The 19,967-nt window shown below is 44.9% G+C and overlaps 1 protein-coding gene across 1 annotated transcript in view; it reads right to left on the reverse strand.

The window, feature by feature from the left end:
- LOC137427284 (serotransferrin-B) overlaps nucleotides 1-19,744 on the reverse strand; it is an 82,819-nt gene extending 63,075 nt beyond the window's left edge. Inside the window, exons 1-6 of the mRNA XM_068116672.2 lie at nucleotides 19,562-19,744; nucleotides 17,271-17,443; nucleotides 11,301-11,403; nucleotides 10,929-11,129; nucleotides 10,655-10,820; nucleotides 1,604-1,671 (exon numbers count right to left, since the gene is read on the reverse strand). Of these exons, the coding sequence (XP_067972773.1) occupies nucleotides 1,604-1,671; nucleotides 10,655-10,820; nucleotides 10,929-11,129; nucleotides 11,301-11,403; nucleotides 17,271-17,443; nucleotides 19,562-19,679 (829 nt within the window). The 5' untranslated portion in view covers nucleotides 19,680-19,744. The remainder of the gene's footprint in view (nucleotides 1-1,603; nucleotides 1,672-10,654; nucleotides 10,821-10,928; nucleotides 11,130-11,300; nucleotides 11,404-17,270; nucleotides 17,444-19,561) is intronic.
- Nucleotides 19,745-19,967: the final 223 nt, after the last annotated feature.

Below are 19,967 nucleotides of genomic sequence, written 5' to 3' on the forward strand. Positions count from 1 at the left end.
ACAATTTCAATTGAAAATTGCTGTCTCTACTATGTTGGGCCACAAGATTATTCATCAGCCACCGAAGAAGGCACATGATGAGATGTAGAAAACATCGGGTTAGCATGGCACGGAGGGCCCAACACGATAGTTCAAGGATAGCCTCCTTACCTTTGGGCTGCCTTTACTCAGTTTGTTTCTTTACATAACTATAGACCTGCCCGTCATCATCGTCGTGTACCATGCTCTATACAAAGCATCTGTTATGCCCAAGCAGTTTTGTTGGCTTGGGTAACAATCCTGGATGGGACACCTCTCTGACACAGGAAGTCAGGCCAGGAATTTGTAATTTGTTCAGGGTGCCGGAAAAGGCTCGGCTTCAGCTTCTGGTCTGCTCAGACCTGGTCTATGGCCCAGTGCAATAGAACGGCACTCAGTAGAGAGCATACTTCCACCTGGTTGGCCATATCACTCAATGGTGAAGAATCACTTATAAAATTAAATAACTGTCATATCCGAATCCATATTCAGATCTTCACCAAAATCGAATCGATTCTTCCTGGTCACACACCCAACCGGTCCACCAAATTTCATCCAAATCAGTCCACAACTTTTTGAGATATCCCACAATGTATAGTTTTTGGCCCTATCTCCCAATGGTGAAGAATCACTTAGGAAATTAAATAATTATCATATCTGAATCCATATTCAGATCTTCACCAAAATCGAATATATTTGTCCTTCTCGGACACCCAACCTGCCCACCAAGTTTCGTCCAAATCCTTTCACAACTTTTTGAGATATCCCGCTATGAATAGTTTTTGGCCTGATCTCCCAATGGTGAAGAATCACTGAAGAAATTAAATAATTATCATATCCGAATCCATATTCAGATCTTCACCAAAATCGAATATATTTGTCCTTGTCAGACACCCAACCGGTCCACCAAATTTCGTTCGAATCCGTCCACAACTTTTTGAGATCTTTTGTTCACAAACAAACATACGGACAAACGGACAAACAGACAGGGGTGAAAACATAACCTCCATCTACCTTTGGTGGCGCAGGTAATTATCCGAGCTATATAACTACAATGTATTATATATATGCACATAAACAATAACGCATGGTTTTGCTTCATGTACGTAGTTTTGCTTCATGTATTTCTTTGGGGCGAGTGATTGAGGAAGTGGTCTGTTGCCTATACACCGCCGAAATAAAGAGACGTTCGGTTTCAGAGGAACGTGTTGCACGCTGGGAACAAGATCGCCCGTAGTAATGCTGTTGCCTATACACCGCTCACCCATATGTCAGGTACTCTGCCAATAATAAAAAAATAATCCAAACAAGAACAATAGGCTTCCTGACTGTCTGATTGGAAGCCTAATACTACGAATAATAATAATTATAATTATAATGTGAAGGCTGCACCTATTTAACGGTGTCAAATTATTGATTGTTTTGGTTTGCCATACCTGCCTCATCAGTGGCATCATATTGGTATCGTATTGGTATCCTCATCAGTGGCATCATATTGGTATCGTATTGGTATCCTCATCAGTGGCATCATATTGTTATCCTGCAGTCAAAGATGTAAACAAGCAAATCCAGAGTGAATTCCTACCTGTGGTCCTGGCCAGGACAGTACTGTGCTTTACGAATGCGACCTGACCTGCTCCATCCTCCAAACACCTGAAAATCACATAGTGCGGTGCACGTCACAAGGTGTGAAAAGTTGCAATGTTTGAATTTGTGCTTTCAATAAAATTATTCCAGATTACAAAGAATGTTTTTTTTTTGTTTCATGACAAAAGGTTAATTTCAGGAGTTTCTTATTGATTTTTTATATTCAATAAGATCAGCAGGACAGGGGCCACCAAGTGAAATTTTTTCAGAGGGGCCACCAAGTGATATTTTTTCAAAGGGGTCACCAAGTGATATTTTTTCAGAGGGGCCACCAAGTGATATTTTTTCAGAGGGGCCACCAAGTGATATTTTTTCAGAGGGGCCACCAAGTGATATTTTTTCAGAGGGGCCACCAAGTGATATTTTTTCAGAGGGGCCACCAAGTGATATTTTTTCAGAGGGGCCACCAAGTGATATTTTTTCAGAGGGGCCACCAAGTGATATTTTTTCAGAGGGGCCACCAAGTGATATTTTTTCAGAGGGGCCACCAAGTGATATTTTTTCAGAGGGGCCACCAAGTGATATTTTTTCAGAGGGGCCACCAAGTGATATTTTTTCAGAGGGGCCACCAAGTGATATTTTTTCAGAGGGGCCACCAAGTGATATTTTTTCAGAGGGGCCACCAAGTGATATTTTTTCAGAGGGGCCACCAAGTGATATTTTTTCAGAGGGGCCACCAAGTGATATTTTTCCAGAGGGGCCACCAAGTGATATTTTTTCAGAGGGGCCACCAAGTGATATTTTTTCAGAGGGGCCACCAAGTGATATTTTTTCAGAGGGGCCACCAAGTGATATTTTTTCAGAGGGGCCACCAAGTGATATTTTTTCAGAGGGGCCACCAAGTGATATTTTTTCAGAGGGGCCACCAAGTGATATTTTTTCAGATGGGCCACCAAGTGATATTTTTTCAGAGGGGCCACCAAGTGATATTTTTTCAGAGGGGCCACCAAGTGATATTTTTTCAGGGGGGCCACCAAGTGATATTCTTTCAGAGGGGCCACCAAGTGATATTTTTAAAGAGGGGCCACCAATTGATATTTTTTCAGAGGGGCCACCAAGTGATATTTTTTCAGAGGGGCCACCAAGTGATATTTTTTCAGAGGGGTCACCAAGTGATATTTTTTCAAAGGGGTCACTAAGTGATATTTTTTCAGAGGGGTCACCAAGTGATATTTTTTCAGAGGGGCCACCAAGTGATATTTTTTCAGAGGGGTCACCAAGTGATATTTTTTCAGAGGGGTCACCAAGTGATATTTTTTCAGAGGGGTCACCAAGTGATATTTTTTCAGAGGGGTCACCAAGTGATATTTTTTCAGAGGGGTCACCAAGTGATATTTTTTCAGAGGGGCCACCAAATGATATTTTTTCAGAGGGGCCACCAAGTGATATTTTTTCAGACGGGCCACCAAATGATATTTTTTCAGAGGGGCCACCAAGTGACGTCTTTTCAGAGGGGCCACCAAGTGACGTCTTTTCAGAGGGGCCACCAAGTGACGTCTTTTCAGAGGGGCCACCAAGTGACGTCTTTTCAGAGGGGCCACCAAGTGATATTTTTTCAGAGGGGCCACCAAGTGATATTTTTTCAGAGGGGCCACCAAGTGATATTTTTTCAGAGGGGCCACCAAGTGATATTTTTTCAGAGGGGCCACCAAGTGATATTTTTTCAGAGGGGCCACCAAGTGATATTTTTTCAGAGGGGCCACCAAGTGATATTTTTTCAGACGGGCCACCAAGTGATATTTTTTCAGAGGGGCCACCAAGTGATATTTTTTCAGACGGGCCACCAAGTGATATTTTTTCAGACGGGCCACCAAGTGATATTTTTTCAGACGGGCCACCAAGTGATATTTTTCCAGAGGGGCCACCAAGTGATATTTTTTCAGAGGGGCCACCAAGTGATATTTTTTCAGAGGGGCCACCAAGTGATATTTTTTCAGAGGGGCCACCAAGTGATATTTTTTCAGAGGGGCCACCAAGTGATTTTTTTTCAGAGGGGCCACCAAATGATATTTTTTCAGAGGGGCCACCAAGTGATATTTTTCAGAGGGGCCACCAAGTGATATTTTTCAGAGGGGCCACCAAGTGATATTTTTCAGAGGGGCCACCAAGTGATATTTTTTCAGAGGAGGGAAGGAAACACTGTAACCTGAAAAGTAAGAGAGTTGGATTAGTGAAGCAACGTGCACCAGCCCGTAGCGGAATGCAGTCGTACTCCATTGAGCTATCGACAAAGGCCTTGTAAACTGTGAGTAGCTCTGATTTTCAAGGAAAGCCTTGGAATGCCGGAGGATGCCCAGTCTATGGCTGACTTTGAAGGCCAGATTTGCTATATGGTCAGCTCGGAAGAGGTCGTAGCTGATAGTGAGGCCTAGAAGTTAAAGAGACTGGATCTTGTCCATTGGCCTACCATAGAAATAGACATATGACTTCGTTTGCCGATCCTTCCGGAGTGACAGCGCTGCTCAAAACTCGCCTGCTCTTTGTCGAAGGACATTCGTGGGATCTTTAATGTCCATCCACTATTGCTCGCAGACAGGTCCCGAGCTTAACGTTCATCCCCGGATGGGCATAGTCGTTAACACAATTCCCTGCTCATGAAGCAACAATCCAACTGTTTATAGTCGGACTGAGAATCAAATCCAACTTAGACAGCAATACCTGTGGACCATCCTGTCTCACCTTAAAAAATCCAGCTATTGTCCGTGGGGCAGGGAGGGCAGTGGGTTGTTGTTACCCTCACCTGAGGAGAGGGTATTGCATTTGAGTCCGTTTGTTTGTTTGTCTGTTTGTTTGTTTGTCCACACAGAATAAATATGATTTTCTCTGCAACCGTTGGGCCGATTGACAAGAAATTGTCACCATAGGCGCAACTCCACCTGTATAATTTTTTAAATGATAATTACGACGTCATAGATCACGTGGTTCAGCCGACATTTTGGAAAAATCGAAAAACTTTCCACCTCTATATAATATCTCCGAAAGTGCTGAATAGAAAAAATGGACACATGGCTCATTGTAAAGAACTCTCCATGCGGAATAACATATGTTAATGATGATGTCATAGGTGCCTCCATTATGACGTAATAATTCGACAAGTACAAAACTTCATCCAATCAAGATGAAATTTCTTGAACATAATCTAGGAATAAATTCGTTTAGCAAAAAAATAATGACGACGTCATCAGTCACGTGGTTCAGCCGCCATATTTGTTTTAACACAAAAGCCTTCATAAATAGCACTGCAAAGTGGGCGTAACCCCCTCAGCCCATGCATGGTGAAAACCAATTTCAAGATGGCTGCCGTGGCGGCCATATTGAAAATTGCAACGCACCCATTTTCGAAAGAAACCTTCCTCTAGTCAACCCCAACACACACTGCACAAATGGATTTAATCGGACAAGCCGTTGGGCCGATCACTTCCGATCACTTCCGGTTGGGCATCACTTCCGCTTCCGGTCCGGTCTGGAGAGGACGCTGGCGTTACTTGTTCGCCGCTTCTCCGACTGGGCCATTGTACATAGTTTGCTTTTCTGGTGGTCGTGGCGGATTTTTGACCGTTGGGTCTGCCCTCTGCTCGGTCCCGGCTCTGCTCCTGGCTTCGCCTGCCCGGCTCCTCCACTGTTTCCCCAGGCCCACTCCCGTTGTTTGCGGCGGTGGCTGTTTGCCGCTGTGGTCTTAATTAGCGGCTGCAGTCGTTTGCCGCTGCGTTTGCCGCTTTGCCTCCTCGACCTTGGCCTCGTACTCGTCCCTTCGCTCCTGCCTGGCATGGCTCTGAGGTACTCCGCCGCAGGGCTTCTTCTGCTCGGTACCCGCTCCACCCCATCATGCATCTCTGCCATTAAATCAAATGGACTCCTCCGACGACCCAGGTACATTCACCGTGGCTCCGGTCGTAAGTTTGTTTATTTGCAATCAGGTCACTCCATCCCCGTCCTCTGGTCGGCTCAGCGCACTCTCACTCTTCGTCCCAGCGCACCTGGTCACAGCAACGCACACGATCGCACCTCCTGCCTACGAACCCTGGCTAAATCACCTGAATTCATCCCTGCTGTTCAAAACAACATCAAGCTCACCCTGTTCAACACCCGGTCCCTCAACAACAAATGCCTCATCCTGAACGAATACATCCTGGATAACAAACTGGACTTTCTCTGTCTCACCGAAACCTGGCAACAACCTCTGGACTACTACACGCTCAACCTCACCACACCCAATGGATATTCCTACGTCAATAAACCACGCTCGGAGGGCCGAGGTGGTGGAATTGCCGTTATCCACCGTCAAGACATCAAGACCAACCTCATCTCCATCTCATCTGCTCCATCATTTGAACACCTGGCTTTAAAACTCTATGGTCGCACGCAGTCAGTCATGGCTGTCGTCTACCGCCCTCCCAAACCACACCCATCATTCCTGTCTGACTTCTCCTACTTTCTGACCCAGCTATGTTCCCTCTCCCCCTCAATCCTCCTCCTTGGTGATTTCAATATCCACATGGACTCCACTGACTCCACAATAACCACTGACTTCACTGATTTACTCACCTGCTTTAACCTCACTCAACATGTCGACTTTCCTACCCATATCCGTGGTCACATTTTGGACCTTGTCTGCTCCACTGGATTAAATTTGCACCATCTCTATGGCTCCGACCTCACCCTCTCTGACCACTTAGCCATCACTCTGACCATCAACATCCCCGCCCCAACACCAAGGCATTATCGCACAATCAACTTCCGTAAGCTAAACGCTCTTTCACCTACCTCATTCTCATCCACCCTCTCTGAAAAAATGTCTACTTCTCCCTTCATTGACCTCCACACCCCTTCCGACCTCACTGACTACTACAACCACACTCTCTCCTCCTGCCTTGACCAGCTTGCGCCTGTAAAAACCAAAACAGTTTCTTTCACCCATTCTGCTCCCTGGTTTACCCCTGAACTCCACCTGATGAAAGCTCGTGCTCGCCAACTTGAAAGACTCCGCAATAAAACGGGTCTCACAGTTCACTCCCAAGCCTACAAGGACCACCTACAACACTACAAAGATGCCCTCTCCCGCGCCCGCTCTGCCTACTACTCTCAAATTATCCACTCTGGCTCCGGAAACCCAAAAGCACTCTTCTCGACAATAAACAAACTCCTCCGCCCCCTGAACCCCACCACCCAGTCATTCACAGTAGACAACTGCATCTCCTTCCTCTCTTTCTTCCAACGCAAAATTGACAACATCTACAACAGCTTGACCACCGCCGCACCCGCTCCCCCTCCAACCACCTGCCCCCCCTTGTCCTGCCATCCCCTGTCTCGGTTCTCCCCAATCTCCCCTACTGACCTCTCTGAACTCCTCATAGGAATGAAAACTGCCACCTGCACTCTTGACCCCATCCCCTCCAGCTTTGTCAAAGCCTCCCTCCCTGCTCTCTCTCCACTTATCATTGCAACAATAAACTCCTCCCTGTCTACAGGCATCGTCCCACCTTCCCTCAAAATTGCTGCTGTTACCCCCATTCTAAAAAAACCTGGTCTAAACCCTGACACCCTAAACAACTTCAGACCCATCTCCAACCTACCCTTTCTGTCAAAAGTTTTGGAACGCGCTGTAGCCACTCAACTCAAACATCATCTCTCTGCCAATAACCTGTATGAAACATTCCAATCCGGATTCCGGTCCAACCACAGTACTGAAACTGCTCTCCTCAAAATCACCAATGACCTTCTCCTCTCCTCTGACGCTGGCAACCTCAACATTCTCGTCCTCCTCGACCTCAGCGCTGCCTTTGACACCATCGATCACACTATCCTCCTCACCCGACTTGAATCCACCTTTAACGTTACCGGCACTGCCCTCTCTTGGATTAAATCATACCTCTCTGACAGATGCCAGTTCATCTCCATCAATAACTGCAAATCCCCCACTGCTCCCCTCCCCCAAGGTGTCCCCCAAGGTTCAGTTCTTGGCCCCCTCCTCTTCATCCTTTACCTGTCCCCGCTCGGTCACTTAATCCGCCGTCATGGTCTCCAATTCCACTGCTTCGCCGATGACATCCAGCTTTTCATCTCCACCAAGTCCATCTCCACCGACACCCACTCTATCCTGACAAACTGCATCACTGAAATAAAATCCTGGCTTCAAATCAACTTCCTCAAGCTTAACTGTGATAAATCTGAAATAATCATCATTGGCCCAAAAACGCTCACAAAATCCACCCATAACTTTGCCCTCAACATCGACGGTATCCCAGTATCCACCTCCCCTCACATCCGGAATCTTGGCGTCATCTTTGACCAAACCCTTTCCTTCGACAAATACACTAAACAGATCACAAAGTCAGCCTTCTTTCACCTGAAAAACATTGCCCGTCTCCGCTCATCCCTCTCCTCCACGGCTGCAGAAACCCTCATCCACGCCTTCATCACCTCCCGTCTGGACTACTGCAATAGCCTCCTCTATGGTTCACCCTCAAAAATCACCAATAAACTCCAATACATTCAGAACTCCGCTGCCCGTCTACTCACCCATTCCCGGACCCGTGACCACATCACCCCCGTCCTTTACAAGCTTCACTGGCTCCCCATCCCCCAGAGAATCCAGTACAAAATCCTCCTCTTGACATGCAAAGCCCTCCATAACCTGGCCCCATCCTACCTGGCTGACCTCCTCTCCAGACACACTCCCACCCGCAACCTCCGCTCTGCTGGTACCAACCTCCTGACCCCCTCCATCCGGACCAAATTCAGATCCTGGGGGGACAGGGCCTTCTCCATCGCTGCTCCCACCCTCTGGAACTCACTACCTCACACCATCAGAGACTCCTCCTCACTCACCACATTCAAAACATCACTAAAGACCCACCTGTTCAACACTGCATTCAACATTCAACCCACAGCATTTAACCCCTGACTATCTCTTCTCCTTCTCCCTCCTTTTGCTTTAAATATTTCCCTATTGATTCTTGTCTTTTTGCAATTGTTGTTTTCATGTATTGTTATGCATTATGTTTGCATTATGCATCATGCATGCATTATGTTTTTATGTATTGTTATGCATTATGTTTGCCACTCTGTCAAAGCGCCTTTGGGCTTCTGGAAAAGCGCTATACAAAATAAATGAATGATTATTATTATTATAAGCCGTTCTGCTCGAAATTGACGGAAACCAATTTCAAGATGGCTGCCGTGGCGGCCACATTGAAAATCGCAGCGCGCCCATTTTCAAAAGGAACCTTCCTCTATTCATCTCCAACACACACTGCAAAAATGAATTTAATCGGACAAGCCATTCTGCTCGAAATTGACGGAAACCAATTTCAAGATGGCTGCCGTGGCGACCATATTGAAAATCGCAGCGCGCCCATTTTCGAAAATAACCTTCCTCCATTCAACCCCAACACACACTGCACAAATGGATTTAATCGGACAAGCCGTTATGCTCAAAATTGATGGAAACCAATTTCAAGATGGCTGCTGTGGCGGCCATATTGAAAATCGCAGCGCGCCCATTTTCGAGAGGAACCTTCCTCTCTTCAACCCCAACACACACTGCACAAATGGATTTAATCGGACAAGCCGTTCTGCTCGAAATTGACGGAAACCAAAAGTTGACGGACACCCGGACGCCCGGACGACGCCCGTGGGCCGTGACGACAATACCCCTTAGCCCAATTTGGGCTGAGGGGTGAAAACCACTGAAAATACATCCTGGTGAGGGTTTGCAATCTCTGATTGCTCTTTCTTGTTGTTGTTGTTGTTGTTGTTGTTGTTGTTGTTGTTGTATAGCCCTGGATAGTTCTCTTGAACAAGCCCGCGGCACGGCGATAGCCAGTTTATCTCCCAGGGAGTGACCCAAAGATGCCCCACATCTAGGATGGTGTACCCCGCCTTCACGAAGTCCAGGCCACGACAGAGTTAGAGAGGGAGAGGGAGAGAGTTAGAGAGGGAGAGAGGGAAAGAGGGAGAGAGAGAAGAGGAAAATGGCAGCTGGTCCATGGGGACCGATCGATACTCTGACTGTGACCGCGCTGCCGTGACAAATCCAGGCAGCAGGGAAGAATGGGGAAGATTTGGACCCCGACTTGTGTTTGGGGGTAGAACCACCACGAAGAGGCTTCCCCGATAGTTGTCGGGGAGTGGGTTGGCCGATTTGGTGTCACATCTGAGCACTTCGCTCATGATGGCTGGATCTCAGATTCACATTCCATGCATCGTTTAATTATTTAATTATTGCTTGGATTTACTAATGTCCTTCTAATTATTTACTTTTACATGCATGAGCATTATATCGCAATGTTAAAAATCTCTCTCCGTCTCTTTTTCCTGTTGCTTTGAATTAATCTCCTTATTTTTATTTTTAAAAATAATTTGTTTTATTTTATATTTTGTGTGTACAAGATCGAGGCTCATGTAAGAGCTAGCACATTAAACACACATTAGCACATAAAACACAAAAAACATAAACGGACACATAAAACAATAAAGGGAGGGGGAGACAAGATGGGGAGAGAGAGGGAAGCACACAAGCACAACAGTAGAGAATGGGGACATCGGGAGATCTGGGGGAGGGAGAGGGCTGGTGAGGGTGGGGGGAGGGGGGGTGGAAGGGGAGGGGGAGGGGTACACGGTATAAAACAAATTGCATGAGAGAGCGCAACAAATTGACACTACTAGGAATTTCAGGAATGAAGTCGGAGATGGAAAGAGGTGGATTTGGTGTGTATTAACGGGGGTAGAAAAGATCAAGGTTTTAGATGGGGGAAGATCAAGGGTTTGGATAACAGATGGTGAAAAGAAAAAATGTAAGATCTAATTTAAGTTGAAAAGCATTATATAAGAAGTAAAATGAATTGAGTTGGGCTAGTAAGAAGAAAAAGGAGAAGGGATTGTGGGGTTAGGGTAAAACCATAGAAACATTGTGAAACTTCCAATCAAATGTAGTGAAGTGCTGCAGAAAACGATCAAGAAATGAAGAATCAAGTGCGCGAATCCTCACTTGAAAGCACCAGCAAGGTTGAAGTACGGTTCGTTTGCGCTCGTGGTGCAGCGGTGATTTGCCGTCCCCTTGCACAGACTGCAGAGATTCTTGCTGCTCTGCTGATCGAGAGCGGTCACGGATTTGGCGCCCGGTGCACAGCTCCCGGAGAATAACCTGCTTACGGCTACCCCACCACCAATGGAAAGCTTCACAAGTTGCAACCCTAAGGTGGCCATGATCAAATTCAGAACCAACATAGATGCACAAAAGGCAGGATAGGTGGCATGCTCACCTTTCTCTACACGGCCTTCGGTGGGACCACCCCATTTCAGAAAACCCAGGTGCAAGAGAGCACCAATGGGAAGGTCCCAGCCCATAGTTTTCCCCACACCGGGGTGGCAGGACTTCTTGCCTCGAAGAGACTTTAAATTGAACGAGGTCGTGGCTTTCGTCACCGAAACGGCGTATGAGCAGGAGTCCTGGTGTTGTTGGTCTGGAGTGGAATTGGGAATGTTCGGAATCACAAAAAATATCAGGAACGGTAAAAGGGACTTGGACTTCAGAGCTCCAGGCACCAAAATAATTAAATAGTTAATCTATGAAAGAAGCGAGATTTACAGTGGCAGCGTGGCACACACCATCGGCTCCAACGAGGAATACTGACCTTTTCCATCATATTCGCCGGCGATGGGTGTCAGCTTGTGGGGATGACGTCCCGCTAAGAAAATATCTTCCGAGCCCAAAGTGACGGCGTCTGCCTTCTTGTCCTTTAGCAATAAAAAAAAAACATTCATCATTTTATGCCAACATACAGTGGATGCATTTGCCATGAAATTAATGGAATTCCACTTTTTATCGACAGTTCAATTTCAATGAAAGACGTTTCAACTCGATATAACAAAGTGAAATGCGTTATTGTTTCAGTATCAGAATCACCCGGGCTCCTCATCTATATACAGATTTTTAATGTTTGTGTCGTTGGTGTTTATCGCCATAATTTGGGTTTCGAAGTTGGAATGGAGTCCTCCCAGGACTCCAAGTATCCACGCCAGCATCGGTGAAGGATCATGATTCATGGGCTAAGTTGTGAAGTTTTGTTGTTCCAAAGACTCTTTTCAGGATCGTCACTGAGCCCCGTACATCCTCCAACTGTAGTTCCTTTGTGGTAATGTTCCCAGAGATGGTTTTTAAAATCTCTGTAAGGTTCTTCTTAATCATTCCTTTTGCTCCAATTACCACTGGTACAATTTTGGGGCTCTTCAACTTCCAGGATCTTTTCACTTCATTTTTGAGGTCCTGGTATTTGGTCATTTTCTTGATTTCTGCATTATTTAGGCCAAAATCGCTGAGTACTGATATCTCAATCAGCAACGCTGTATTTTCATTTTTGTTCCCGAGTACAATGTCTGGTCGCAATGCTTTGTTTTCTACAGTGCATATCAAAAAAAGGTAATCCGAATTCAAGGGGTTAATATGCAAAGGTTATTTAGTTTGACAATTTACATGTTGTTTACGAATTATGAGGAGATCCTCAGCTTTCCATTGATACCTTTCATGCATCATTGCTGTCACACATGGCCGAGTACATGTTCATTGAAAATGACAAGTTCAAATCGCATTTTTACAAGTTTGGCTAATCGGTGCAAGACAGTTTGAAATGGACGCATTACTTGTCGACTGCCAAGTTGATTATGTAAAATTGTTAAGCTGGTCTGGTAATCGTCGGTTGCGTCATCCTTTGTTTAAGATGGGTATTTAAGATGGGCCTACAGTGTATGGGTTTAGAGACAGTCTGAGTCATGGAAAAGATGGTTCAACTTACGATTGAACAGCGGACCTTCGTGGTTACAACCTTTCACCAAACTGGAAGTTTGCAGCAAACTCCTGATGCGTTCAGGGAACGTTTCCCAGAACGGGAGCCTACAGCAGCCAAAACCATCTGGGCGAATGTTAGAAAATACCAAGAGCATGGCACTAGCCTCAACCGCAACAGGGGGAATTCTGGTAGGAGGCGCACTGGGCGATCGGAAATGAACATTGCAGCAGTAAGGCAGCAAGTTTTGGAGCATCCTCGGGATACCAGCGCAAGACGAAATGGGACGGGATTGCCTTCGGCAACATTCAACCGAATCACAAGATTGGATCTCCACCAACATCCATATCGGATTCACATCCGGCATCAACTTACACCAGGGGATTTTGCCAGGAGGCTGGTGCTTGCCAGATGGTTGATAGCACGTTGAAGCAGATGTCAATTTCCTGCGGTATCTTGTTATCGGTGACGAAGCTGCTTTCGCCATGGACGGCAAGGTCAATACCCATAATGTTCTTGAATATGCACCGACAGGACAACCCCCAGAATTTAATTTTGACACCAACATGAATCGACAAAAGTGGACTGTTTGGTTGGGACTTTGTGGAAGTGGTCAGGTGAGCGGACCATTTTTCTTTCAAAGGAATGTCAATGGTAACAGGTATCTGCAGATGACCAATGATGAAGTTTTACCGCAGCTGAAGGAGAACTTTGAGCAACAGGTTCGTCATGTCTTCAGATATCTCTGGTGGGCCCAAGACAGCGCCCCAGCACATTGTCTTATCGCTGTCCGAGATCGACTGAGGGAACTCTTTGGAGACCGAGTCATCGCCCTCAACCATGCAGTGGAATGGCCGCCAAGATCACCTGACCTCACACCATGTGATTATTTCCTTTGGGGACATTTAAAGAACAAGGTGTTCGTAACTCCTCCCCGTGATCTTAACAAATTGCAGGGCCGTATTCGACATGAAGTGGATGCTTTGCGCAATGACATGGCTTTGGTGAGACGAGCAGTTCAGAGCATGCTCCACCGCTGTGAGCTTTGTGTTGAAAGGGGAGGTGGACATGTTGAAGGTGTGGGTGCATCAAGGCCAATCATTCCTGAGAAAAGTTCACATCTGACGTTCATTTTGCACCAATTATCCTGACTTGCATCGATTAGCCAAACTTGTAAAAATGCGATTTGAACTTGTCATTTTCAATGAACATGTACTCGTTCATGTGTGACAGCAATGATGCATGGAAGGTATCAATGGAAAGCTGAGGATCTCCTCTTAATTATTAAACCACATGTAAATTGTCAAAATAAATAACCTTTGCATATTAAACCCTTGAATTCGGATTACCTTTTTTTTTATACGCACTGTATGTTCACGCTCTATGGAACCATCAGGTCATACGTGAACATTATTTCCTTGTTTTCAATGATTGCTTTTGGTTCCTGTTTCTATGAATTTTCTGGAACTGGGATATTGAAATATCTGCAGATGTGCCAATGGATTACTCTACATACCTTGTTGTGACTTTGGGTGTACAGCTGCTCTGACATGAGTTTTTTTTACATCCCGATAGGAGGTGACTCGTACTTTCTTGTGTGTTTGTTTGTTTGTTACCTCCACCACCAAAGGTGGATGGAGGTTATATCTCCCCTGACTCCCCTGTCTCCCTTGTCCCCTGTCTGTCTGTCTGTTTGTTTGTCTGTCCGTTTGTGAACAAGATATCTCAAAGAGTTGTAGACGGATTTGGACGAAATTTGGCAGAGAGGTAGCATGTGCGACAGGGACAAAATTATTAGATTTTGGTGAAGATCCGGATTCGGATCCGGCTACTAGAATTTTTAAAGTGATTCTTCACCATTGGGCGATCGGGACAAAAACGATACATAGCAGGATATCTCAAAAAGTTATGGAGGGATTTGGACGAAACTTAGTGGACCGGTTGGGTGTCTGACAAGGACAAATAGATTCGATTTTAGTGAAGATCTTAATATGGATTAGAATATGAGAATTATTTAATTTTTAAGTGATTCTTCACCATTGGGAGATTGGGCTAAAACCAACAAATAGCAGGATATCTCAAAAAGTTATGGATGGATTTGGATGAAACTTCTTGGACAGGTTGTTTGTGTGTGACATGGAAGAATCGATTCAATTTTGGTGAAGATCTGAATATGGATTCGGCTACAATAATTATTTAATTTCTAAGTGATTCTTCACCATTGAGAGATCGGATGAAAAGCGATATATGACATGAAGTTATGGACGAGTTATGACTAAACTTGGTGGACGAGTTGGTTTGGTGACAAGAACAAGTCGATTAGATTTTGGTTCAGGTCCGAATCCAGATCCGGCCTAGCAGTGGGATACAAAACATAAACTGTTCAGCCTGGCGGAGGTATGCGGAGACTCACCTTGATACTGAGTGCCGTTCTAGTTTGTTTGTGTGTTTTTGTGTTTTTGTGTTTGTTTGTGTGTTTGTCTATGTGTTTGTGTGTGTTTGTGTTTGTTTGTGTTTATGTGTTTTTGTGTTTGTTTGGTTGTTTGTCTGTGTGTTTGTTTGTGTTTATGTGTTTTGTGTTTGATTGTGTTTATGTGTTTTTGTGTTTGTTTGGTTGTTTGTCTGTGTGTTTGTTTGTGTTTATGTGTTTTTGTGTTTGATTGTGTTTATGTGTTTTTGTGTTTGTTTGGTTGTTTGTCTGTGTGTTTGTTTGTGTTTATGTGTTTTTGTGTTTGTTTGTGTTTATGTGTTTGTGTGTGTGTGTTTGTGTTTGTTTCTGTTTACGTGTTTTTGTGTTCGTTTGTGTTTATGTGTTTTTGTCTTTGTTTGTATGTTTGTGTTTGTTTGGTTGTTTGTCTGTGTGTTTGTTTGTGTTTATGTGTTGTTATGTTTGTTTGTGTGTTTGTTTGTTTGTCTGTGTGTTTGATTGTGTTTGTTTGTGTTTACGTGTTTTTGTGTTTGTTTGTGTTTGTGTTTTTGTGTTTGTTTGTGTGTTTGTTTGCTTGTCTGTGTGTTTGTTTGTGTGTATGTGTTTGTTTGTGTTTACATGTTTTTGTCTTTGCTTGTGTTTGTGTTTTTGTGTTTGTTTGTATGTTTGTTTGCTTGTGTGTTTATGTGATTTTGTGTTGTTTGGTTGTTTGTCTGTGTTTGTTTGTGTTTATGTGTTTTTGTGTCTGTGTGTTTGTTTGTTTGTCTTTGTGTTTTTTTGTGTTTGTTTGTGTTTATGTGTTTTTGTGTTTGTTTGTGTTTATGTGTTTTTGTGTTTGTTTGTGTTTATGTGTTTTTGTGTTTGTTTCTATGTTTGTGTGTTATGTGTTTTTGTGTTTGTTTGTGTGTTTGTTTGTTTGTTTGTGTGTTTATGTATTTTTGTGCTTGTTTGTATGTTTGTTTGTTTGTGTGTTTATGTGTTTGTTTGTACGTTTGTTTGTTTGTGTTTCTGTGTGTTTGTGTGTTTGTACATTTTTTTTTCGCGACCGAGACGTAGCACTGAGAGGCCCCACATTTTAGATGTATAAGGCACTTCTGAATGTGGGCAAGGTTATAAGCTACAACACACTGGCCTGGTCATCCATTTGAGGCTACTCCTTTTTGAGGTCTCCTTAGATCCTCTTTGAAGGGTCTCCGTAGAGTCTCTTTTTGGGTCTCCTTAGATAGGCCTGCAAGGTTGTTCTGTTTTTGATTCTACACCCTGCTCACCTTGATGCCTTTGATAAACTCAAGAATTCCGTTAAGGTACACTCTTTTAGGGTCTCCCTATAGCCGCTTTATATGGTCTCCTTAAATCATCTTTATAGGATCCCCTTCGAGCCCCTTTGTAGGGTCTCCTGTGGAATTAAAATCTTTATTAAACTGCTTTAGGCCCCATGACAGCTTGGCTGAGTTGTATAGGGCAGGTGGACTCGTCAAATAAAATCGAGCAGTCTTTTGAAATCCACCTGTTCCGAAGACTGAAGCCAGGCTCTGAGAAAAATCCCTAGATCCCTTCTATCCGGATACCTAAAATGAATCATAATATCATACCTATATTCTAGCTTGGAGTGGAAATTTAAGTGTAAGCCCTATTAAATTGATCTCATCATCTATCGAGTTAAATACATCCTCTTTGTATGGTCTCCTTTGAGCCTCTTTATAGGATCCCCTTCGAGCCTTTTTTGGGTCTCCATGGAGCCTCTTTATAGGGTCTCTGTAGATCCTCTTTATAGGGTCTCCTTTGATCCTCTTTTCGGGTCTCTCTTGAGCCTTTTATAGGGTCTCTGTAGATCCTTTTTATAGGGTCTCCTATGAGCCTTTTTATAGGGTCACCTTTGAGCCTATTTTATATGGTCTCCTTTGAGCCTCTTTATAGGGTCTCTGTAGATCCTCTTTATAGGGTCTCCTTTGATCCTCTTTTCGGGTCTCTCTTGAGCCTTTTATAGGGTCTCTGTAGATCCTTTTTATAGAGTCTCCTTTGAGCCTCTTCATAGGGTGTCCTTAGAGCCTCTTTATAGGGTCTCTTTAGAGCCTCTTTATAGGGTCTCTGTAGATCCTCTTTATAGGGTCTCCTTTGATCCTCTTTTCGGGTCTCTCTTGAGCCTTTTATAGGGTCTCTGTAGATCCTTTTTATAGGGTCTCCTATGAGCCTTTTTATAGGGTCACCTTTGAGCCTATTTTATATGGTCTCCTTTGAGCCTCTTTGGGGGGTCACCTCGATATGTAAGACTCAGACAAATGGAGTGCAACGTGTTTTCTACAACCCAAAATGGCGACATACAACAGTTGAGGCACATCCTCAGTCCCATGGCCTGCAAGGTTGTTCTATTTTTGATTCTACACCCTGCTTACCTTGATGCCTTTGATACACTCAATAATTCCATTAAGGTGCACACAGTTGAGTTGGATGCGAGTGTGTTTGATCAGCGCCTGGCCCAGTTGAACACACCAGGCCTTCTCTGCCTGTGATGTAACACACCATCGAAGTGTCACCGTTTTCTCTGCATCGCTCACCGCTTGTGCCACTGGTACGACAACAATGGCACATGGCAAAGATTATTACTCCATAGGAAAATATTTTGGTTGGAATCTGATTACTTGTGGATGATGGGAGCAAAGGGAGATTGGAGGACTGGAGGAGTGTGATGAGAAGGGAAAGAGGTTTTGAGGAAATGTGAACAAGCCGAGAGAAAGGTAGGGGTACGTGCGGAGAAGGGGTACCTGTTGAGAAGGGGTACCTGTGGAGAAGGGGTACGTGTGGAGAAGGTGTACGTGTGAAGAAGGGGTACTTGTGGAGAAGGGGTACATGTGGAGAAGGGGTACCTGTGGAGAAGGGGTACGTGTGGAGAAGGGGTACGTGTGGAGAAGGGGTACGTGTTGAGAAGGGGTACCTGTGGAGAAGGGGTACCTGTGGAGAAGGGGTACGTGTGGAGAAGGGGTATGTGTGGAGAAGGGGTACGTGTGGAGAAGGGGTACCTGTGGAGAAGGGGTACCTGTGGAGAAGGGGTACGTGTGGAGAATGGGTACGTGTGGAGAAGGTGTACGTGTGGAGAAGGGGTACGTGTGGAGAAGGGGTACCCGTGGAGAAGGGGTACGTGTGGAGAAGGGGTACGTGTGGAGAAGGGGTACGTGTGGAGAAGGGGTACGTGTGGAGAAGGGGACCTGTGGAGAAGGGGTACGTGTGGAGAAGGGGTACGTGTGGAGAAGGGGTACGTGTGGAGAAGGGGTACGTGTGGAGAAGGGGTACTTGTGGAGAAGGGGTACATGTCGAGCATAGTGGGGAAATTGGCAGGTAAAAATGTCACCATATTTGGTGTACCAGATAAATAGCCTAATATTCTCACCTCATTCAAGATTATTCTCACCTCATTCCACCAGGGTGGTGCACAGGGAGAGAGAGAGAGAAAATAGCCTAAAATTCTCACCTCATTCAAGATGATTCTCACCTCATTCCACCAGGGTGGTGCACAGGGAGAGAGAAAGAAAATAGCCTAAAATTCTCACCTCATTCAAGATGATTCTCACCTCATTCCACCAGGATGGTGGAGAGAGACAGAGACAGAGAGAGACAGCACTCACCTCTGAGCTATCTTGTCTGGGTTCGATTCCAAGCTCGACTGCAAGCTTCGGTTGATGCTACACAGGTAAGGCGTTACCTTCCTTCAAATGGACGTTAAACTGGCGTCCCGTCCCGTGGGCGTTAAAGATCCAACGGTGTCCCTTCGTGAAGAGTAAATGAGTGCGGCACCCCCTCAAATAGTCTTCAGTAGAACATGAGGCCTGGCTAGCCGAGTTTGTGAAAGATTTGGGCCAAAGGTTTTCCCCAGGGATAACCCCACAGGTTGAGAATGATTGGAGTCATGTAGTAGTAGTAGATGACTTACCTCCTCAGTCACAACTACATCTTCCCACCTTTCTTCATTTGCAAATCCAAAACTTCCTCTGGCCATTTCACTTCTCTTGGATGAACCCTGAATGACATCATGATGGCCTATGTCCACCAGATAAGGGTTTCCTGATAGGACAAGTACAGCACCGGTCACTGACCTTTGACCTCGTTAACGTGCTGTTTGCACTGCAACTTCCAATACCATAAACTCTTGTACAGGTAGAGTCGCAGAAATGTACCAGATTTGAACATTTTATGTCAAAAAATCTTCGGAGGTAGAAATGTGAAAAAAGTGGATCAGGAAGGGGAAGCAATAAAAAATTTTTTGGTAAATATCTTTTCACAAAACTTTATTGATTATTTTATTGTCGGTAAATCCATGGCGCAAACAACAGAGGGGCGAAGGGTGAAAACATAAGGTGCACCCACCTTCGGTACCGGAGCGGAGGTAACTAACAATAGCTGCACACCACCTGATGCATCCACAGAACACTCAAACCCGTTCCCCACGAGGCAGAAAAGAATAAAAATCTACTGTTGTAAAAAAAAATATCAAAATTCCCATCGATGGGTGATGGAACAGCAATGTTTGTTATGATTGGATACAACAAAGTTTAAAATTTGGGTTCTACCTTCCTCTACACGGTCCACTCCGAGATCAAGTTGAGGAGGTCCTCTCAAAATGTTCCCTCCTGATTGACAAAGCAGCAAAAGTGCATCGAAAAGAGTTTGTGAAGATGGAGTTACCGCTTACCTGCAAAAGCCAGAAGGAACAGAAGCAACTTTCCTTTCGCCATTCCGACTTTGTGAGTTCTTTGTGACGACGACTTGCTGACTCGACTTTCTCTGTGCAGAATGGTCCCTCCCACCATCGTTTTTAATCAATCATCCCACACGCGATAAGGATAAGCAGAACGTGCTCATTGTCTTTCAATGTGCCTGATGTCACGTGTTTTTAGATACATCCACGTGACACTAAAGTTTAACAGCAAACATGTTTCACCCACAGTCTTATAATACAGATTGAGTAATGGAGAGAATGTGCCTGGTGTCACGTTCGTGTGACGTTCTGATGTAGAATAGATCACGAGGCGATGTCAAAGAGAACAATCATTTATTGCAGCACCCGGAATCAGGTTCATGTCGACGACCCTGTTTTG

Source organism: Myxine glutinosa, chromosome 5 (assembly GCF_964187855.1).
Source record: "Myxine glutinosa chromosome 5, kmMyxGlut1.1, whole genome shotgun sequence".
NCBI lineage: Eukaryota > Metazoa > Chordata > Myxini > Myxiniformes > Myxinidae > Myxine > Myxine glutinosa.